Source organism: Pipistrellus hanaki (genome assembly GCF_964339955.1).
Source record: "Pipistrellus hanaki genome assembly, chromosome: 19".
NCBI lineage: Eukaryota > Metazoa > Chordata > Mammalia > Chiroptera > Vespertilionidae > Pipistrellus > Pipistrellus hanaki.
In genome coordinates this window covers 8,303,821-8,327,355 of record NC_140521.1, presented here as the reverse complement: position 1 = coordinate 8,327,355, position 23,535 = coordinate 8,303,821, and the positions used below count along the sequence as shown (strand labels likewise).

The window sequence follows — 23,535 nt, the reverse complement described above, 5'->3', positions numbered from 1 at the left end:
TGCTGTAGAATCGAAATAGGAAGTCGCCCCACCCTAAACCCCGCCCCTTCCGGTAGCCAGGCTGAGCGTCCTCGCCTAGTGTAATCCTGGCTCCGCCCTCCTCCCAGGCTTTCCACGCCCCCTTTCAAAGAGCAACCAATCACTGCCCCGATCACCGCGTTGCTATAGAGAAGTCTTATCATCACCCTCTTTCCTCCCAGCAAGCAGTGCGGAACGCCGGGCCTCTTCCCCCTTTGTGCCATCCGGGTCTTCTTGCCCAAGTTGTTCAGTCTGTGGCGAAGCGTCAGGGCGACTATTACTGTTGAGAGCGGCCAGTAGAGGAGCCGCTCTAGCGGCCAGGACTCTGACTATGGAGGTAGGTGCCGAATCTGAGTTGGAAGCCGGGGGTATTTTTCGGCTCCTCTCGAAGAGTGCGCGAACGGCCGCCGGGGCTGTTGTCCGCGCGTGTGTGGACAAAATGGCGCCGCGGCCTTCTTCTGCGCCCGCCATCATGGCTGCTGGCCTCAGGGAGGGGGACCAACGCGGTGTCTGGGGGTGGGGAGCTGCTAGGAGTGTCTTTTTTTTCCCAGAACTTTCCGTTTTCTTTTTTCGACCCGCAGGACTGCTTTCAGTTAAGCTTAATTTCTCAGGTCATTTACATGGAGTTTCATTAAGGTCTTGGGAATACGTTCGCGATGGGGCAGAGAGCAAAGTGATCGGGGTCGTCTGAAAAATACTGGGTCAAGTAACGGTCTGAAAGGGATAGAAAGGTGAAAAGAGCAGTTTGTAGCGATTTTTCTTTTTTTCTTTTTTTTTGCTAAACGTTCAATAACATGATTCTAGTTGCATAATTTCAATGAGCCTTTCGTCTGTGTAAACCTTCGTTTATTCCTCTCTAGAGAAGGTGTTGGTGGAAGGGAGTAAAAATTCTCCTTCAATAGAAAATGCTTTGGAACGACCAATTCTGATTGATGCTCCGTTTCCGGAGCGCCTCGCTATAGCATCAGTTTGAAGTCTTGTTGAAGTGTTATAATCAAGCCCTATTTTTTGGATCGTTTCTTTAAATTGAACACTTTTAGGTGCCCTGTTTAACTTTAAATTTTAAAAAATAAAGCTCTTAAGTGATCTCTTTTGAACATTATTAAGCCTGCTTTGGGCTTAAGATGCCCGAACCAGATGGATCTCGTTACAGTAATGCGTAATTACTTCATTTTTTACTTAATCCCATTAAAAGAAAAATTCAGGCATTTTGCATTCCTTTCCAGTGACTAAGAAGATTTTCTCATTTTCGGAAATAGTACTGGTAAGCGTAATGAAAAATACATGGGATATCAGTAGTTAGTAAGGATGCTTACACACACACACACACACACACACACACACACTGAATTGGTTGAATTTTCAAATTTTTTTTAAATAAAATAAGGTTTCATACAGATGGCAGGCTATTCCGTATTGATGCAAGTAATCAATTTAATGTTTTCCTTTATTTTGTGTTTTGAGCCTCTATTGATGGCCTCAAATGTTTTTAAAAATGAAATAACTCAAACGTGTTTCTGCAATTCCTTCTTCAATAAAAGGCTTAATCCTGGAGAAGTGGCCCCCTATTAAATCCAACTATCTTCTTTGCACTGGAAAAATATGTGTGTGCTAGGTCTTGAGTGTTACTAGGGTTTTAAACCAAATGTAAATTTTTTAAACAATGGTCTTCCACTAGAGCAAATGCTGGAGTACAGGGCAGTTTTGCAGTTACGAGTTTTAAGGTGTTGATGTAGAAGTCCCTACAAAATTAAAAGCTCAGAAATTTAAAGTTTTATTTTTTATTTTTATTTCTTTCCATTCTCTTCGAGGAGACTTTTCCCTTGAACATTAGAGATAGTGGAAGGGAGGGTTAGAGACCGAGAGAAACGTCGATGTGAGAGAGAGACATCAATTGCCTCCCTAGGCACCCCACCCAAGGCCAGGGATTGAGCCTGCATGGAATGAGGTATGTGCTCTTGGTTGGAATCAAACGTGGGTCCCAGTCCGCAGGCTGAAGCTCCATCCACTGAACCAAACTGAGTAGGACAAAAGCTTAGACATTTTTAGAGAAATTTTAATATTCAATTGGTTTGGGGGGTTATAGTTTCATTATGATCGTTTAAAATATGCTTGTGTAAACAAAAGTTTTGCATGAGCTAACCCGATGCCTATCGTTCCTGTCTGTTTAGTGATGGGGTGGATTTGTTGACCTATGGTGTGTTTACAGATGAAAATGGCTATTGAGTGTAATTAGGCAGCCTGCAAGGCCAGGTGCCTTTCCTTAAGCTAAAGGCATTGGACTTCCTTTCGGCCAGTCTTTTGTGATGTTAAGCATGTGTTGCTAAATAAACCAAGAAAACTTGCATTGCCTGACCAGATGTTGACTTTTCGGTAGGAAGGTGGTTTTCAGTTCTAGTCACTGTAAAAGTGAGCTGTGCCAGTGGTTCTGGAATGTGCTGTTGATGTGTCAGCACAGTGAGAAGTGACAGCGATGCTCCTAACAGAGTCCTTGAGGATGATAACCAGGAGAACAAGAATTTTTTTTAAAAGGGTCAATGTTGTGAAAATCATAATCCTTAATTGTTTGATACAGCGCCATTTATTAATAGTAGACAGTGAAGAGTATCATCTTTAGATGAGTCAGCTAATGCTGCTGGATCTCATTTTTCAAATGAGAGAGTTGAACTCGATTCTAAGGGATGGAAGCCTTTCAGCACAAAATTTTCTAATTTTATCGATTGATTTTTAGAGAGAAACATCGATTTATTGTTCCACTTACTTATTTACGCATTCATTGGTTGTGCCCTGACCAGCGCTGGAACCTGCACCCTTGGCATATCACAATGACGCTCTTAACCAACCAAGCTACCTGATCAGGGTCCTGTTTCTTGCTGGGGTTTTTTGGGTACCATTGTTAGAGGCTTCACACATAATTTATGTGTTCAATCCCAACTAGCCTGTAAATCCTTCCCTTTTAACTTATAATTTTATTCCTGGAGTCTATCTAGCATGGAGTTTGGTGCATTTTTACACTCAGTAAACAATTGTTGAAATTAACGCAACCTCTCACACCTCATTTATTAAAATATCCCTTTAGATTTACTTCGAGTTTGTTTTCTGAACTAATCTTTCTAAGGGGAGAATTTTATTATGTGATTATTCTTACTGAAAATTTATAATGATTCTCCATTTATCCAATTCGTTTTCTTCTGTAAAGGGCAAGATCATAAATATTTTAGGCATTGTGGACCACATTGAATCCCTGTCATATTCTTTGCTGGCTGACTTGCTTGTTCACTCCTTTTGACAACACTTTTAAAAATGTGAAAACCGCACTAGCAGGTTTGGCTCAGTGGATAGAGCGTCTGCCTGCAGACTGAAGGATCCTGGGTTCAATTCCCGTCAAGGGCATTCGGCGGCCGGATTGTGGCTTGATCCCCAGTAGGGACTTGTGAGAGGCAGCCGATCAATGATTCTCTTTCATTATTGATGTTTCTAGCATTCTCTCTGAAATCAATAAAAACATTTTTTTAAAATATACAAATCATTCTTAGCTCAAGTCCTATTTTGCCAGCCCCTGTCCAAAGTAATCAACTCCCCAGGCATATTAATCTGAATCATTTATATCAATTTCTTCCTTTGTGGTACTCAGGTTATTGTAATTTGGACCACACTATTCAGCAGAGCCCCTGAAATGTTTTGTAACGGAAAACTAATAACTAGAATTCATTTCTTCCCCAAACATTTAATTTCTTTCTTTGCTGAGTACTATGTAGTTATGTGCAAAGCAGGTGATAGTGCCTTCTGTAAGCTGGAAAGCAAAGTGAAAACAAAACCGAAATCTAGTTTGGGGCATATGGGGTCTCTAGGAAAGAGTAAGTACAATTAGCTTTACTACTGTTGTAAATTTTTTTATATTGTGGTAACTTAAAAACTGCTTTAAAGCAGAAAAAAATTTAATGTTTCCATAGCGTATGTGAGGAGAGGCAGACCATATTTTGCAGCAGCACTGTGCCAAGCGGCTGTTTTCATTAAAGAGGGTTAATGAAATTAAGATTGGGTTCTCAGATAGGTAAGTTAATTTTCTGTTACTCTTTTTGGGAGTATTCTCTCTGCTATTTTAAGATTTTACAGTATGGGTATGGAGTCTCTTGAACAGCTCATTTAAAGCTATTGTTAAAGTTGGCTAATTGAGTTCACAAATTTTAAATGACTAAGTTTTCTCTATTTGAATGTTCGTTGGAAATAGTTGGAGCCCTTCCCTTCCCCCTTAGTTTGAAAGTTATAAAAATAATGGTTAAAAATACATCAGTCTAATTGCATATGTCTTTGGTATTGGGTTAGTCATTTCGATTTATTCATGCCTATTTATCTTCCCTTCCCTCCCCACCCCTCTTTTTTTTTTTTTTCTTTTTCTTTTTTTTCTTTTTATCTCAGAATAAGGGAGAGGGAAAGAGATAGAAACATCAATAATAGAATTGTTGATTGGCTGCCTCCTGCATGTCCCACAATGGGGATTGAGCCTGCAACCTGGGCCTGTGCCCTGACCAGGAATCAAACTATGACCTCTTGGTCATAGGTCAACGCTCAACCACTGAGACATGCCAACTGGGCTTCTCACCCTCTTTTAAGAAATTGGTAATATTTTAAATGTGATTAAGAACTTACAATCATTTTCCTTTTAGGCTAGTGATGCAGAGCGAGATGGACTAGCCCCAGAAAAGACGACATCCCCAGATAGCGATAAGAAAAAAGAGCAGTCAGATGTATCTGTTTCTCCTAGAGCCTCAAAGCATCATTATTCAAGATCACGATCAAGGTCAAGAGACAGAAAACGAAAGTCAGGTACGAATTGTTGAAAATGGTAATAAACACTACTGGGATTTTATTATAATATGTAAACATGTATAAGACAAACTGTTGATATAATTAATACGTTCTCCCAGTTTAGAGATGGAGAATGAAAACCCATTGGTAATTTTCTGGAGACCTTTTCAGTTATGAACAATACAAATGTTCTAATGTAGAAATTTTCTTACTTGGTCAAGGGCTACAGTGTATGTTTAAATTTGTGTCATAGTGACTACTTGTTAACTATGATGTTTAAGTTTCATTCTTTCAACAATGACAAAATATGTTGAAAGACATAGTGTAGACAGAGGTATATTTTTCTAAATTTTCTTTAATATCCTTTGTTGTAAGTTACAAGAACATTTTTAGCCTTGGGCTTTGTTTTTTGGTGTGTGTTTATTTTCTTTAATTGATTTTTTTTGAGAGAGAAACATCAGTTTGTTGTTCCACCCATTTGTGCATTCATTGGCTTGATTCTTCTATGTGCCCTGACTGGGGATTGAACCCACAACCTTGGCAAATCAGGATGCTTTAACCAACTGAGCTACCTGGCCAGGACTTCACCTTTTTTTTCTTTTTTTTCTTTTTTTATTTTAGTAGAGTTTCTGAAGCAAGAAGTTTCACGTTTAGAAATGCACCTTATTCATTTATTTTAAAAAACTAGACTGATGCATTATACATAGCATGATGTTTGGCTATTTTTAAAAAGTACTATTATATTTAATAAAGACGTTAAGTGAGAAGTAGAATAATTATGAGTTACAAGTTTTAAGACTTGGACTCTAGTTCTTTATTCTTTGTGTCCATATTATAAATGATTTTGATTGGAAGTTTTTCTAACCTATAATATCTGTTTGACCACTTATACCAAACATAAAATATAATTTTACCAGTTTTCCTCTTGCTTTATTTGTTTTTGTTCTTAATTGTTTGCCTCTAACTTTGCTATGGACCAGGAAACATCACGGGTAGGCTAGTAAGATTGTTTTGTAAAACATTAAAAGTATAAAAGACAATGTCTTTTTGACTTGTCATGGGACTTTTTCTTTTTTTCTTTTTTTTAATATATTGATTTTTTATAGAGAGGAAGACAGAGGGATAGAGAATTAAAAACATCGATGAGAGAGAATAATCGATCAGCTGCCTCTTGCACACCTCCTACTGGGGATGTGCTCGCAACCAAGGTACATGCCCTTGACTGGAATCGAACCCGGGACCTTTCAGTCCGCAGGCCGACGCTCTATCCACTGAGCCAAACCGGTTTCGGCTGGCTTCTGTCTCTTGATTATATTTTGATTTGTTCATATTGCTTGATATGTCCTAAATATGTATAGTATTAATGTAGTAGCATAATCCTACTCTGCTATAAAAAATACTTTCTGGAAGAGACTAGTTAAATGGTCTGGAAATTGTTCTTTATATGAGTATTGAAATTTGTGTTTGAGATGTTTATGTTGAATATTTGTGTGTCTTCACAGATAATGAAGGAAGAAAACACAGGAGCCGGAGCAGAAGCAAAGAGGTAATTAACACTTTGTAGTGAATAGGCAGTTAAAAGTACTTGTAAAGTATCTGGTAGAAATGTTTGTGTGTGAATATGTGATATTGTCAAGGTAAGTACCAAAACTTGACATTTGAAAGGTTTAATTGAATTATAAAATAAGCATGATTTGGATTCATCGTTTTTCAAGAAGATACTTGTTTATATGAAAAGTTCATTCAAAAACTATTAATTTTATTATGTTGTGAAAGTATTCACAATAAAAATTTCATATGAAGAATATAATTGGATTTTTAGGCCTGTCACACAGAGCTTCCATTAATCTGAGGTCCCGAGTCTCCTTATGCCTGATAACCATTCAGGATTTTTAAAAGCAATACACTTGATATCTGTGGGCTACTTTTTCTTTATGGAAGATAACAAGAGTCCTCTTTTCATTAGTTGACTATAGTTCTATTTCTCTAATAGTGGTATTGAATTTTGAAATAAAAGTATCAGTGAGGGACAGCTAGAAAAGTGGCAGTGACAGCAAAACTTGAGGAAAAAGAAAGGAGTTCACCCACCTGAGAAGACAGAGCGAGCCAACAGGGTTAGCAGCCAAAAAGTGCAGAGTCTTATGGGGGCTGGGCAAGGGTCCTAAAACAAACCTGGGCAGGGACTTCACCTCTTCCCCTAATGGAAGCTCTGTTACATTCTTAATTTAGGAGAGTTTTTGTGAAAATGACTATTTTGTTTAGCTCACATGATAACATTTCTATAATAAATCATACTCAGCGTGCTAATGCGCGAAGAGACTGAACTGAAGACGCTGCAGACTCAGATAGCAAAATAATAAGCCTACTTCATGATAAGGTAACTATTAGTCATTCAAACTCCTATTTCCCTTAAGTATATCTTAAATCAGTTAAGGGTTTTAATGGTTTTTTTTTAAAAAAAAAAATTAATAGTATTGTTACAAGTGAAAAACTGGTTTGAAATAAACTCTAAAACCTTTGGAAGTTTAACTACTTAACACCTTTACACTTTGCTGTTGTATGGTAAAAATCAAGGGAATATTTTTTATAAGCTCATTATAGAGAACTGGCAATGAAAATAAAATTTAGCTGTGTCTCCAGGTCTCTTATTTTTCTGCAAAATAATAAATACTGTCATCATTTTCAGATATATCATCATGCATGTTCTAAAATGTTTGGCCAAGTTTTTGTTTTCAAATTAATCTTGAGTGTAAGGAAATAACTCATATCCTATTTTGGGAGACATGGAATAAGTATCCTATTGTAGAAAAGCAGTGGGCTGAGCATCTGAACATGGGCCTGGCTTCAGCTTTGCTGCTGTGTAGCTTTGTGACTAGCCTTTAGTTTTGTTACACACAAAATAAAAGGAATTAGAGGGTCTGAGTTTCCTTCCAGCTTTAAAATTGTGATTCTGAGATGTCCAGGATTTTAAACTTGAGCCACAAGGTGGATTTGACAAATATTAATGTGGGGAAATTTAATGTTTTACACTTCTGATTAAGTATGTGAGTGTAGGATGGAGACTTGATCATACTATTTTAGCTCAGTCTCTGAATGCATATGTTGTGAAAACAAAAGCCTTGGTTTTTAATCTTTCAGAATATGGGAGAAGTATATATTGTGTTATGGTATGGGGATTGTTATACCTAGTTTGATTGCATAAAAATTAAAATAGATATGGTTGCCATTTTCTATCCTAGGTACATGAAATGTAATAGAACTCCAAGCCTGTTGGGATATTGCAAGATGAAAAGTGATTGCCTCACAGTTTAGACATTGGGAGAAACATCAAGAGACATCTTTTTAGAAAGAATGTTGCAGTGTAGCTATAAAAAGGACACTTCCGCTCTGCGTCAAGTAATTTGAAATTGCAGGAAATATTAATACTTAGTAAGATTAATTTTACTTAGCTACCTAATTTGAAATGCACTTTCTGGTGCATTTCTTTGTGTCCTTATTATCTTTATTATTAATATTTAAATGTCAAATGATATTACGTATTCTGGATTTAGAACTTGATGTATATATTTGGTCTGTTCATTTAAAAGGTTTGTTGGAAATTTTTCAAAAATTTTTATGCACATGTACTTCCCTTATTTTAGGGGGGGAAAAAATTAGGGGTTCATATTTTCAGCTTTGAAAATTGTTTTAATTGTGGTATTGAAAATATTTGGGGGAGGAAACTGCCTTTGGGGGGTTTATAAAGAAAGGGTAAAATTAATATACATCTGCAACATGTGACTGATTTGAAACTAGATTGTTTTTAAAATTTGCCACATACTCCTAAGGTTACTAATGTTGCATCACAACATTTTTGTCTACTGATACCCATACTAACTTTCTTTGTTGCACTATTTTCCTGAAAGAACCAACTTCTTCTTAAACAGGCAAGAAGACATGAATCCAAAGATAAATCCTCTAAGAAACACAAGTCTGACGAACATAATGACAAAGAACACTCTTCTGATAAAGGAAGAGAGCGACTAAATTCATCTGAAAATGGTGAGGACAGACACAAACGCAAAGAAAGAAAGTCATCAAGAGGCAGAAGTCACTCAAGATCCAGGTCTCGTGAAAGGTGACTGGTGTTTTAAGTACCTTCTAAAAGCTCCCGAAATTGGGTAAAGCTGCTCATTACCCAGTACTACCCCAAAAAATCTTAATTAGAACATGGATTTTCCCCCCCTAACTTGAATATTCCTGTGCTCACTAGTATCCACTAAAAAATCTTTTGCAGTAAAAAAAATTCTATTGCTAAACTGTTTATATAATTTAAACAATATAACAATCTTTTTACATTGATGATAAGGAGTTAATTGCTCCTAAATTCTAATCTAGATGTTTCTCTCATGGTATAGATGAAAATGCAAAGATTTTTGAGATACTAAGTCATGGCTCCAATTTGTGGAATTTTTATTTTTTGCTTTAAGAAGCGAGTATTTAACCTGTTTGGAGATTTCTGTGGGGAATATGTCGAATATGTAGTCAAAATTTTTCAGTAGTAGATTTAACATGATTATGTTCTTAAATTTTATAAATACTTTAGTAAGGCAATAGGTTTTAAACTTTTTAAATCTTAAATTGGGGTAGGATGCTTTGCTTTTTTTGACATGTTATAGTTTTACTGTGTTGGCTAAGAGATATGAAGAACAAAGGTTAATTTTATATTATAGCTCCTTTCTTTGAAAACCTCAAACTATCTTTTCTGTACAGTGTAGTTTATTGTATCTTGACTGTATACACTACAGATAACTAATTTGTAACATCTATAAATTGAAAAGACACTTCTAACTACAAGTTTCTGTGCTTTAATTTCAGGCGTCATCGCAGTAGAAGCAGGGAGCGGAAGAAGTCTCGATCCCGGAGCAGGGAGCGGAAGAAGTCAAGATCCAGAAGCAGAGAGAGGAAGAAATCACGATCCAGAAGCAGGGAAAGAAAACGCCGAATCCGATCTCGTTCCCGCTCAAGATCAAGACACAGGCATAGGACTAGAAGCAGGAGTAGGACAAGGAGTAGAAGTCGGTGGGTATTCACCATCTTGTGAATTCAAATAGGCCCCTCGCAGGCTGTTTGTCTTCCTGCAACCTGAGAATATTTAAGTTGTGGATCAAAATTTATTTACAGAATTATCACATCCTAACTGAGAAAGAACAGACCTAAATATTTATGAGGCCTTCTTTCATAGTCTAATTTGATCAGGTTTCTGTGAAGTGCAGGTGTGAATAAAATTATTTTAGTTGTTTGATACACTGAATTCGTTGTGCTTGTGTTATAATCACAATAGCTTATTGCATCCCTACTTTGTGGTATATATTATGGCATAGTTCTTTCTGTGTATTAGCTCATCTGATTCTCAAAACAACTGTTTTGTGGGCGGGGGTCATCAGACTTAAAGAGGTTGAATAACTTGCCCAGAAGCCCAAAATCAAACAGTTATTAAATGATAAAGCCCAGACCCATTCCCCAATATGTCTGAATGCAAAGTCGGTGTATTTGCTTAACCCACCGTACTATATATACTATCTCAGATACCCAAAAAGATGAGTGTAGATTATGCTTTATAGACTTATAAACCTAAAATTATGAAACGCTATTAACCAGTGTAACCCCAATAAATTAATTTTTTTTTTTTTTTTTAAGTTTCACTTAATTCAAACCTGTCTTGATTGATAGGAGGCTTTAATTTGCTGAGATAGGACAATAAGGAGCATGGGGGGAATACTTAACCTACATAAGAATATTAAGTGTACTATATATGCACAGGTGCTGCTACTAAAATGAAAAGGCTTTGTTAATTTTTTATTGTCTAAATCCATCTAATAGGTGGAAATATAGATAAAAGTGGACTTGAGCTTATTATAATAACTTGGTTTATTGTTTGATCAGTTTATCCATTTATAAACAGTAGTTTTAGTTTATAGTAGGTTATTCATTTGAGCTTTAACAATTGTAAGATTTAGTGAATGTAAGGTACGTGGTAATTTGGTCATGAATTTTTTAAATTGCCACATGGGGAATTCAGATCACTACTTATGGTATTTCTAGTTTTGACTATTTATACTTTTTATTCTGATCAGTGCCTGTCTTTTAAATGTCTAATTCTTTGTTTTAGTGATTCATGCTTTGTATTTTTTTTAATATATTTTATTGATTTTTACAGAGAGGAAGGGAGAGAGAGAGTTAGAAACATCGATGAGAGAGAGTCATCGATCAGCTGCCTCTTGCACACCCCCTACTGGGGATATGCCCGCAACCAAGGTACATGCCCTTGACCGGAATCTAACCCGGGACCTTTCAGTCCCCAAGCCGACGCTCTATCCATTGAGCCAAACCGGTTTCAGCCATGCTTTGTATTTTTTAAAACATCTGTAAATTCATTCATTTGTAGGTTAAAAGGCTAGGAACATTTAACCTATCCATCTTACTATTACGCATTCTATATAGTGACCTACTCTAGTATAAGATGACTACTGTACATGGCTAGTCTTTACAACAGCAGCAAGATTGGAATTAAGCTAAATGTCCATCTATAACAAGGCTGGTTAAGTGAACCTAAAAAACTAACCATACACACAAGGAACTTAGGATATCTGTGGAAGATATAGGACGGGCAGCAAGGAAAGGTTAAAAGTATATTTCCTGTGCAGTTTTATTTTTGTTAAACCATGTAAATATAATTGATTTTAATTCAAAATTCTTACTGGGCCATACTGAGACATGTAAAATATGATTTATTATAGAGATAGAAAGAAGAGAATTGAAAAACCAAGAAGATTTAGCAGAAGTTTAAGTGGAACTCCTAGTCCACCTCCCTTCAGAGGCAGAAACACAGCCATGGACGCACAGGAAGCTTTAGCTCGGAGGTGTGTATATGATCCTTTTATTTGATCCATTTTCCCCCTTTTCAACTTGAAGTAGATGCTCAGTTGTGTGGACAAAATGAATGCTTTTCGTCAGAGAATAATGGAAATTGTTAAATATAGCCATGAATGCTGTTGCACCTCTGTGACCTAGAACTAAGTAAGTAGGTTACTTCTTACTCTAAACATTTACTTACTGCTCAACTGTGGAAAGAGTCTACAAGGCTCCGCTTTCTCCCTTCATGTTAACTAATTTTTCTCAACTCTAGACTCCTAAATATTTTTAGTTTGGAATTGAAATTTTAAAAAAAATCTTAGATAGGATTTCAGAACTTGGTTGAGTTTGCCTCAAACTGTTTCATAGGGGTTTGTTTGTTTGTTTGTTTGTTTGTTTTTCTTCTTCAAGAAAAGAATCTCTGAAACAATACGTAGAATTTTGTCAATGGTTTCCTTACTTTAAACCAATTAACTTGACATAAATTTTACTCCAGAGAGCATAGGGAGACCACTGTATTTTTCCATTTTGTAATGGTTCAAAGGTGTGATTGGGACCACACACAGCAGGACTGTCTGACTGAAATCTGCAAAACCATCTATAGAGACACCACCTAAAGTAAAATCCAAGTCCTTGTTTGCAGGTTTTCCTATATTCTGAAAACTATACTCTTTTGATTTTGACTTTTTTTCTTTATGAAATTGAGTTTGTATTTTTTTTCCATTACAAAAATACAGTTATCAAATGTAACCTGATGGGCTGCTGCCCTGTGAACCCAGCCTGGCAGAAACTCCAGCTGAGCAGCAGCAGCAGCAAAGGTGTGAGCTCACCCCTTCTTCACTCCATTCACCTTAGTGAATGGTCTTCATTCCAGACTTGCAGTGGCCATTTTAAATGTGCAACCAATAGTCAAGCATATTTTCATTCAAAACTAAGATCAACAGAATTAGGAACTAATTTACAACAATATTTGTACTAATTTATAAAGAATGGTCCATGAACTCTGACCGGTTTTTGGTGTTTTTATTTTTATTTTTTTAAGTCATAAAATTTATTTACTACACGTTTATTTAATTTTTGTATTTTATTAAAATTGAAACTTAATACCTTCTAAAAGGTGGGGGTATTTGGTTTTTACTTTAAAAATAATCTGCAACTTAACAAACACTGTTTTTACTACTTGGTAATACCGCATTCCTTGCCCATTAATAATAACGCATTCAAAGGGAAAGGGGGTGGCATTTAACTTGTAATTGTTAAATCAAGGAATTCTTCAAAGAAAAGGGTTTCTTTTTCAGGAACTCATTATGAAGATAATATTACTTAGGATTTTTCATAAAGGGCATAGATACTGACTTGGCAACACATTTAGTGTGTGTTGTATTCATTAGGGAATTTAATGTGAGCTAGAAATAATGTTTTTATTTGGGGGGATGAATTTGCATTTCATGTTTCCAGTTCCTTTGCTAATGATAAATTCTTTTAGTTGCTAAAAGTCATTTCCTAATACTGAGGTTTCCCCCGCCCCCTTTATTAGATTATAGAGAATAGCAGTTTGGATTTATTGCCTGTATTGGGAGGAGGTTGGGTTGTTTTGTTATTAATTTGAAGGCTATATAATAAAGTCTATTTAAGTGCAAAAATCATTGTCTGCATGTAGATTGTCCTTATTTTATCAGCCTCCCCCAAGAAGCATTTGGTAAATCTGTAAGCCTTATTTACTTACTACTTAATAGAGTCTAAGACTTCTCAGCTCTCAACGTTATTTGTAAGATATCATTTTGTCCTTATTTCTGAAACCAGCACTGAAAAAAATTGAATATTTTTTATTTTTAAACCATACTCTGTGGGAACTGTGTGTAAAAATTAATTCCAGTTTTGGGGCTATTTAATGAAATTAAAAATGTTTAAAACCAGTTCTAAAATATTAAGCTGTGACTGATAGCATCTTAACAGTGATTGCCTGGTTGTCCTTTTTTCCCATGTGCAGATATCAATTTGGTAAAGTGTTAGAGTTAAAATTCTAGAAGTGTTTTGTGTCTACTTGTGCACATTCAGGGAAGTACAAAGATAAACATTGGTTTTATATCATTATTTTAAATTTCTTTACATGGTCTTTGACAGGTTGGAAAGGGCAAAGAAGTTACAAGAACAACGAGAAAAGGAAATGGTTGAGAAACAGAAACAACAAGAAATAGCTGCAGGTAATTTTTTAACTGCCATTGTGGGAATAATGCTAGTAATTTAGAGAACATTTTAAACTTGTATTCTGGACTGACTGAAAAAAGTAATTAGAAGTCTTTCTATTTAGTATCTGTTAAGTGTGCATAATAGTTTTAATATTTTTTAAATGTCTGGAATGATTTTGTAAACTAAAGAACCATACAAATAAAGGTTTTTATAGTGTATAAGTTTGGATACAAGCATTGAAGTTCATTTCCTTGAAACGAACTTCTTACTACTTGCAGAATTCTCTTCATTTTCAAAAACTAAATGAAGTTATAGTATATATAGAAGATTATATAGAAATATATGTATACAGCAATAAATACACTTCATGAATGTTTCCGCTTTGTAACCTAATGCCCAGTCATACTACTTTCATCTCCCAGCAGCTGCAGCTACGGGGGGTTCTGTTCTCAACGTGGCTGCCCTGTTGGCCTCGGGAACACAGGTAACTCCTCAGATAGCAATGGCAGCTCAGATGGCAGCCCTGCAGGCTAAAGCTTTGGCAGAAACCGGAATAGCGGTGCCTAGCTATTACAACCCAGCAGCTGTGAACCCAATGAAATTTGCTGAACAAGAGAAAAAAAGGAAAATGCTTTGGCAAGGCAAGAAAGAAGGGGTAAGTTCTTCTGTTCCCCTCTTTTGTCATTTATTCCTAATTAGCAATTGCTTAGGAAAACAAGTTTTCTTCTGAGAACCTGATTAGAATAGTTTAATTTGCCACATTTATTATTGGGGGGGAAATGCATGATTTAGGTCAGGCTTTCAAAGCAAGCCAATAATATATATATTTCCTAGAGGCCCAGTACACAAAATTTATGCATGGGAGGGGGGTCCTTCATCTCAGTCTGTACCGTTTCCATTCCAGGACATCCCTCTCGTAACATGGGACCACTGGCTCCTAACTGCTCACCTGTCTGCCCACCTGGTTGCCCCTAACTGCCCTCCCCTGCCAGCCTGGTCGTCCCTAACCATCTCTGCCTCAGGCCCCCGCCACTGTGACTTTTTCTGGAAGGATATCTGGAAGATGTCCAGTCTAATTAGCATATTACCCTTTTATTAGTATAGATAAGTATTTGTCATATTATTCTCTACTTTTCTATATGTATTTAAAATACTCTAGAATATTTTAAGCGAATAAAAAATGATCAAGTTGCAGAAAAGTAAAAGTTTTGAAATACAACCTGGTAGGCTTGAAAGCAACAACATTTGTGAAAAGGGGCATAAGCTACAGTTGGCAATAAAACTTGTTAGGATTGCTTGGTTAATATTCTTTTGTTGGAAAGATGTGGTTTGGGCAAAGGAGAAAAGGAAACCAGCCCTATAAAGGAATGTCTGATTGGGCCGTTGACAGAGCAGAGAGGGGCAGGTCTGGCTGTCCCTCAGGCAAGGAGTCTGTGGGAGTGGGACACCAAAGGACACCTGTCACATCTGAGACACAGTTTGCTAACACAATTGCAGAGCTCAGGAAGAATCACTATTTAAAACTATTATTTCCCTGGCATATAAAATATACATACCCTCTTCTGAGCTGCCTCTGCCCTCCACTTAATATTTGGCTATGGCTTTCTTTTCGTGTCAATGAATTGGACGAACAGATATAATTTTTAATGGCTATAGTGTTATTCCTGACTGTTTGACATTACTGTGGTTTACTTCACTGGCCCTTTTCCGGTTTCCCCTGGTATCAACAACTACAGTAAACATAATTGCTTATTTGACTGTTTACTTAGGACACAAAGACATGGAATTCCTGGCCCAAAGCTAATTCACTTGAATTTGCTCCACATTTCCAAATTGACTTTCTAGAAAGTGCTTCTGTTTGTAGTCCATTGTTTTAAATCAGATTACAAATGGAGTAAGAGAACTGTTCAATACGCCTTTGGCAAATCGCAAACTCTTGCTGAACTTGAGTGACCCCTTCCCAGCATAGCTGTCTGCATTCTTTTCGGGCCACTTTTGAAGGAAGGAAAGGGATCAGGCGCCCCTACGGTTCCCCCAGGGGACAGAGCTGGAAAAGTGGTTTCCCAAGGAGTTGGAAGCGCAGCGGGGGGAGGGGTGCGCCCAAACACTCCCTGTGCTCCAGGGCTGGGGTGGGGTGGAGCAGCTGGCCCATGCCCCCTCTGGCCGCATCCCTGCCAGCCCTGAGCAGTAAGAGCCCTGCGACCTTCCCTGTCCCCTTCCCCGAGGAGGCGGGGACAGCTCCCAGTCCTGACTCCTGAATCCCACATGCTGTGTTACTGAGAAACCTCAGGTGGGGACAGGCTACTGGGACAGGGCCAGGAGGATCCAGGCTGGAGGTGAAGTCCAGGGAGGCACGGTGGCACAGCCAAGGGTCCGGTGTTGGGTATATCGCTCAGGTCCATGCTCATGCACACACCCACATGCCCGCAATCTGCCTCTGCACCCTTGGCCACCAGGAACCTCTGTGGAGCCTGCTATGAATTCGGATGCATCCAGTCTCAACACCAAGCAAGTCTGAGAAAGTTTACCCAGACTGACACCCCACCTCCCTCCTCCAGCTTCCTGACTCCTGCCTCCCACCACATGCATGAGGCGCCCCAACTCCATGCACCTCCTGGTGACCATTTCATCATTTTGGATGTGAACCCGCAGCCCCCTCCTGCTGCCAGTCTGGTTGTTTAGGTCGTGATGGCCCCTAGCTTTTTATATATGAGGATTCAGGAAAAAAGCTCCATAGCTTAGGTGTGTGTTTGTTTGTTTTTTCTATAAGATATTAGTACGTTATGGTGTACTTTTTTTTCTTTGCTTCATTCTGTAATAAAAATCTTAATCCTATACAATAAAAGCCTAATATGCTAAGTGGTCAACCAATCAAAGCTTAATATGCTAATGATATGCTAAGGCCCTCAACTGCTCGCTATGATCCAGCTGATCTGGACTGAGCAAAACTGGCCAGACACACCGAGGAGCCTTCCCACGGTCCTTCCCCAGCCCCAGTCGTGGACTGGTGGGGTCCCTCAGCCTGGCCTGTACCCTCACACAATCCGGGACCCCTCAGGAGATTTCGGAGAGCCAGTTTGACCAAATCTCACAGGCCAGGCCAAGGGGCCCCACTGGTACACAAATTTGTGCACCGCGCCTCTAGTATAATTATAAACTCCATTGATAGAATGTCATAAATGTTATTGTTTCTTTTCATACTATATTATGGAAAGATTTAATACCCTAGTAAAAGTTACTTAAATTATGCATATTCTAAAAGTTCACTGTTTCTTAATAGGACAAATCCCAGTCTGCTGAAATATGGGAAAAGTTGAATTTTGGAAACAAGGACCAAAATGTCAAATTTAGGAAACTAATGGGTATTAAGGTGAGTATATATACTTTCTGTTAAAATCATACATATTTTTAGGGTAACATTGATTCTCAACTTCAAAGTTATTTTTGTGATGTATCAACTCTGGGTACATTTTTATTTATGTTCTCCACAATAATTTCACAGAATTAACTAAAATATTGTTATCACTGGTTGGCAACATGAATTATTTTACTTAAATTACTGGTTTATTGATTATTACTGTGTACCTTAGGTAAACATTGAGATTATAAACTTCTGTTTGTGGAAAGGAATTAATGGATTTGCTTAAAAGAAAAAAACAGGCCCTAACCAGTTTGGCTCAGTGGATAGAGCGTCAGCCTGCGGACTGAAGGGTCCCAGGTTCGATTCTGGTCAAGGGCATATATCTTGGTTGCGAGCACATCCCCAGCGGGGAGTGTGCAAGAGGCAGCTGATTGATGTTTCTACAGTGTTACACTTCATGGAAAGTTTCCCAATGTTCAGACATTGGTCATTATTAAGGAAATTCGTTTTTTCATTAAAGGGATATTAAGCTGCACTGAGCTGGCTGTTTACATACTGTCTGGCATGTGCTGCACGTTCTTCATCATGCCCATCCACTAAAAGTTGATTTTGTTACATCCCAGTACCTAGAAGGAATACATGTGCCAAATGCATGAATGGAACTAAGTAATTGAAGTCAAATTATATCCCAAAAATGTAATTCTCCTGTGAAAGAAGCACTTTCATTCCTATCGAATTCATTTTTAATAATACTTTTCTTTCTGTTTAGAGTGAAGATGAAGCTGGATGTAGCTCAGTTGATGAAGAAAGTTACAAGACTTTGAAGCAACAGGAAGAAGTATTTAGAAATCTAGATGCTCAGTATGAAATGGCAAGGTCACAGACCCATACACAAAGAGGAATGGGATTGGGTTTTACATCATCAATGCGAGGAATGGATGCAGTTTGAAAAAGATCACTTAATGTTTGGAACTTTCTAAACTTCTGGTTCTGATGTCAGGTCCTTGTTCACCAAACAGCTAGCATTCTAGCTTGCATGGGTGTTGCATTGACTTTAATTTATTGAAAAATAACGATTTTTTGTAAATATCAGATCAGTGATACTGGTGTTAGTGTTGTAATTAGGTTAAACCGACTTCCATTAAACTTGACAGGACTATAGGAGGACAATATTTTTTAGTTCATGAATTCTACTTTCAAAATATATATAAAAACTGCAGGTGGGATAAAAATCTCATACATGGATTTTTTCGTGTCCGCTGTCTTGTGTACTTTTGTACTTAACCTTGTACAGTTATTTTCATCTCTTGAAACATGGAAGAAATGTTATGTAGATGTTCTTTAGAAGATCTGGCCATTTGGAACATACCAGCACAAATAAGCTGGGTGGTGATGAAAATAAAAATGGTTTTCTCAAAACTGGTGGTAATTTAAGTTACCTGGCATTATTTGAATTTATTTTATGGTTTCTGTAACATTTTGCAATTGCTATTACAAAACACTGGCTAAAAAAATTTTTTTTATTTTAATGCTTTTGGAAGTACCATAGTGAGCAAAAATGTAAAAGGAAGTTGGGAGTAAGTAAACTTATTAAAATACTGTTTTCCTACTATTATAAGGAACAGAATTGGTGTACAGTATTTGTTAAATATTCCATATGTTATTCAGGAAATAGATTAATACTTTAAAGGGATGTAAGCACTTTTATTTTAATAAAGTGCCTTATAACAAGTTCTTTGTATTCCCTTTGCTCATTATCCATTAGAAAGTAAAGTACTAAATATTTGGTGATGGGAGGGGACTACAGAACTTGTAATTCATTAGCTTTCCCTAGAAGAATCCTCTGAGGAGGATTGCCACAATGTAGTAGCACAATACTGGGTAGTGATAAAATTTAAACCTTTATTATTTTCTAAAATATATTTTTATTGATTTCGGGGGGGAGAAGTATGTATCAATAAGAATCATTGATTGCCTGCCTCCTGCATGTCCTCTACTGGGGATTAAGCTGCTATCTAGGCATGTGCCCTTGATGAGAATTGAACCCGGGACTCTTCAGACTACACGTTGGCACTATCCACTGAGCAAAACCAGCCTTTTTTAAAAAAACTTTTTTCAGGGGCGGGGGCGGGGGAGTAACATCAATGATGAGAGAGAATCATTGATTGGCTGCCTCCTGCATGCCCCCTTACTGGGGATCAAACTGACAACCCAGGTATGTGCCCTTGACGGTAATTGAACCTAGGACTCTTCAGTCTGCAGGCCGACACTATCCATTAAGCCAAACTGGCTAGGGCTAGGGACAACTTTTATGTTTAAAATCTAGAGTTACTAAGTGATCAACTTGCTTGTTAGGCATGTTTTTGTGATACAGGAAAATCAGGTGGTTATAAGATTTTTAATGGATTTTGGTAAATGTTTAAATTAGTGTTCCCAGGGTATAACAATTCTGGAGAAATGGTTCTATGTTTCAGTGACAATGATTTTTCATTTTGGCATCACAGATAAACATTTTTCAGTTTTATGTATACCTTCTCTAATCAATTTTCACTTAAAATTGCCATGTGCCCAGACCGATTTGGCTCAGTTAATGGAGCATTGGCCTGCAGACTGTACAGTCCCAAGTTCGATTCCATTCAAGGGAATGGACCTTGGTTGCAGACACATCCCCAGAAGAGAGTGTGCAGGAAGCAGCTGATCCATGTTTCTAACTATCCCTCTCCCTCTCTCCAAAAAGTAAGATTAAAAAACATATATAAAGTATATGTGTGTGTTTGTGTGTTTTAATTCCATGAGCTTGTAAGGCATAATGGATATACACTGAGTGGCCAGATTATGATCTCTGAACATATAATAATCTGGCCACTCATTGTATAACCTATATAAAGTCCTATATAGTAAAAGGCTAATATACAAACTGTCTCCTTGACCAGTTGTTTGACCAGCAGGCAGGCCAGCCAACTGGCCATGTCCCCTCCCCCTGGCCAGTTGGCTGCCCAGACCTCACCCATACACACATTCATGCACTGGACCTTATGTGTGTGTGTGTGTGTGTGTGTGTGTGTGTGTGTGTGTATACACTGAGTGGCCACATTATTATGCGTTCAGAGATGATAATCTGGCCACACAGTAACTGCTTCCTGTATCTCTACAGCACCTGTTGCCAACTGGTGGTCCATGGATCACTGGTGGTCTGAGGTCTGAAAGGTTAGTGACCCCCTGCTCTACAGTATTTTAGGAGCTTGCCCTTTAATGAATGACATGGTCCGTCTTGCACTCACCTAGTGCAGTGTTTTAAAAATTGGTAGCCAAGTTTAAACAAATGAAACTATTATATCTAAAATAGCCAATAGATAATATTTTTTAATTAAGATTTTACATATTTATTTTCATACTTAAGTGTTTTAAATCCAGTGGATATTTTCTTAACATCCTAATTGAGACCACCCATATGTAGCCATGGGCAACCATATTCAACTGCAGATCTAGAGGGAGGTAGATTGGTAATTGTAACTTGTATAATTAAATTTTAAGAAGCAATTATTGAAACCGGTTTGGCTCAGTGGTAGAGCGTCAGTCTGCGGACTGAAAGGTCCCAGGTTCGATTCCGGTCAAGGGCATGTACATTGGTTGCGGGCACATCCCCGGTAGGGGGTGTGCAAGAGGCAGCTGGTCGAAGTTTCTCTCATCAACATTTCTAGCTCTCTGTCCCTCTCTCCTCTCTCTCTAAAAAATCAATAAATTTTTTTAAAATATATTTTTATTGATTTTGTACAGAGAGGAAGGGAGAGAGTGAGTTAGAAACATCGATGAGAGAGTCATCGATCAGCTGCCTCTTGCACATCCCCTACTGGGGATATGCCCACAACCAAGGTACATGCCCTTGACCGGAATCGAACCTAGGACCTTTCACTCCCCAAGCTGACGCTCTATCCATTGAGCCAAACCGATTTTGGCTAAAATATATATATATTTTTAAAGCAATTATTGAAGTCCAGGGTTGGGAGACCAGATAACTGCTTCACACAGTTGGAAATATTTATATGGGAGGCATACTCCATAGATTTGATTTTATTAAACCTTTTGCTACCCCTTTTTTTCTGTATGTTACTGAGCTTTAACATCTCAAGGCCTGTGCTCCATGATGGCTTTACCCTTGTAAGCAACAGGATATTGTTGCTGTCCAAGAGATACTTGATAGGAAACCAGAGCAGTAAAACAGCCACACTGAGGCACAATATATGATGAGCAGTGTGAGAGCAGTTGGGTATGAGGCTAACTTGGAAAGTAGGGTTGGATTTCATAGCTGTGCATAGGTGTTGAAGAAAACAGCAAATTCAAATTAGGTTTTATTGGGTGGGTTTTAAGTTTAGAAAAATACCATTAAGAAGTAATTAGTGGCCGAAACCGGTTTGGCTCAGTGGATAGAGCATCGGCCTGCAGACTGAAAGAACCCAGGTTCGATTCCAGTCAAGGGTATGTATCTTGGTTGCGGAACCCCAGTAGGGGATGTGCAGGAGGCCTGATTGGTGTTTCTCTCTCATCAAAGTTTCCAACTCTCTATATCTATCCCTCTCCCTTCCTCTCTGTAAAAAATCAATAAAATATATATTTTTTAAAAGTGGTAGTTAATGGGAGGAAATGAAAATAAGTTGTTTTCTGTATCATCCCTGGTTAATCAAGAGTTTCATAGGCCAAAAGATTTAATTATATATTTTTAATTATAATTTTTAAAGTTATTTTAGAGGAAGAAGAGGGATAGAGAGAGAGAGAGATGGATGGGAGGAACAGTGATTGGCTGCCCCATACTGAGATGGAGCCAGAAACCCAGTATGTGCCCTCACCCATGTTCTAATTGGGAATCCAACCTACAATTTCTTGGTTCATGGCTTGATGCTCAACTGCTGAGCCACACCTGCTAGGACAAAACTTATTACTGAATTTTAGAGAGCAAAAAGAGAAACATTGATTTCCACTTATTTATGCATTCATTGATTGCAGCTAATATATACCTTGACTATAGGTCTTAAATGAGACATTTTTTGCTTTAAGTGTGTGTAATTAACAACAATAACAATGAGGACTCTGTGGTCTCCTGGGAGATGTTGCTGTGAGGGATTTGGAAAAAATAAGTTATCCTGACATTCCAAAGGCACATTATCCAAAAAGACTAGACAGGCTCTGTAAAAGATTAATCTTTGTCAAGATATGATACCAGCCCAGGACATGACTACTTGCCATGAATTCCCTTTGGGAAGTTTTCATTTCAGCCGCGGCTGGTTTGCTTCAGGAGACCACTGAGCCCCTGGCAAGGGCACATACCTCAGTTATACAATAGATTCAATCCCAGCCCTGGATCAATGGATGTCTAATACATTGATGTTTCTCTCTTCCTACCCCTCACTCCCAACCCCAATTCTGCATCCATTCCACTCTAAAAATCAATGGGAAAAATATCCTCACTCCCTGGATGAGTCTTTTTAGTTTTATTTTTTTTATTTTTAAATTTTTAATTTCAGCCGAAGCCGTTTTAGCTCAGTAGATGGAGCGTCGGCCTGCGGACTGAGAGGTCCCAGGTTCAATTCCGGTCAGGGGCATGTACCTTGGTTGTGGGCACATCCCCAATAGGGGATGTGCAGGAGGCAGCTGATCGATGTTTCTAGCTCTCTCTCTCTCTCTCTCTCTCTCTCTCTCTCTCTCTCTCTCTCTCTCTCTCTGCCTTCCTCTGTAAAAAAAATATATTTTTTTTTAATTTTTTTTTTTTTAATTTCAGATCATCCTATGTAGTTTAGTCTGTCTCACAAGCCTCCCCTGAGCTTATCAGGTTTAGTATGTGATCTCCTTTTGAGCACAAGACATCTAAAATATTTAGCTAGTTTATCCTCACCAGAGGGTATGTTTGATTTTAGAGAGGAAGGTAGACAGAAAGACAGTTGTGAGAAATACCGATCAGTTGCTTCCCATCCACACCCTGACCAGAGATAGACCCACAATTTAGCTATGTGCCCTGAACCAGGCTCCAACCAACTTAACCAACTGGCCAGGACTACCTAGCTAGTTTTTCATGAAAAAGTAAAACCCAATAAGCTGAAGTAAACTAAGATTAAAAGGTACTCCGTGACAAAAAGTTCCATACTTGTCTGGCATGCACCGCAGAATGTGTTCCGACTTTTCAGCCTTAGACGCATAACAAGGACAACCCATATAGTTTCAACACATTCCGATTGAGTACTCTAGCTTTGTTAACGTTTATTAGGGCGTAA

At 38.0% G+C, this 23,535-nt stretch overlaps 2 protein-coding genes and 1 long non-coding RNA gene across 6 annotated transcripts in view; 1 reads left to right on the top strand and 2 right to left on the bottom strand.

The window, feature by feature from the left end:
• Window positions 1-290, bottom strand: part of KNTC1 (kinetochore associated 1) — a 62,588-nt gene extending 62,298 nt beyond the window's left edge. Inside the window, exon 1 of the mRNA XM_084867765.1 lies at window positions 186-290. The gene's annotated coding sequence lies outside the window, so the exon portion shown is untranslated. The remainder of the gene's footprint in view (window positions 1-185) is intronic.
• RSRC2 (arginine and serine rich coiled-coil 2) lies at window positions 192-18,691 on the top strand. 4 transcript variants are annotated; one of them, XM_084867771.1, is made up of 10 exons: window positions 192-355; window positions 4,686-4,845; window positions 6,330-6,373; window positions 8,754-8,944; window positions 9,685-9,888; window positions 11,607-11,729; window positions 13,846-13,925; window positions 14,337-14,566; window positions 17,192-17,281; window positions 18,042-18,691. In XM_084867771.1, the coding sequence occupies exons 1-10, from the start codon at window positions 350-352 to the stop codon at window positions 18,219-18,221; spliced, it is 1,308 nt and encodes a 435-aa protein (XP_084723897.1). In that variant the 5' UTR covers window positions 192-349; the 3' UTR covers window positions 18,222-18,691. The 4 variants fall into 4 exon arrangements, with proteins under 4 accessions (XP_084723897.1, XP_084723896.1, XP_084723895.1 ...); XM_084867770.1 differs by having other exon boundaries at window positions 14,334-14,566; XM_084867769.1 differs by having other exon boundaries at window positions 198-355; window positions 8,733-8,944.
• Window positions 16,661-17,183, bottom strand: LOC311613647. The gene is made up of 2 exons (XR_014793495.1): window positions 17,034-17,183; window positions 16,661-16,743 (listed from the first exon to the last, which is right to left on the bottom strand). It is a non-coding gene; the product is annotated as an uncharacterized lncRNA (long non-coding RNA).
• Window positions 18,692-23,535: the final 4,844 nt, after the last annotated feature.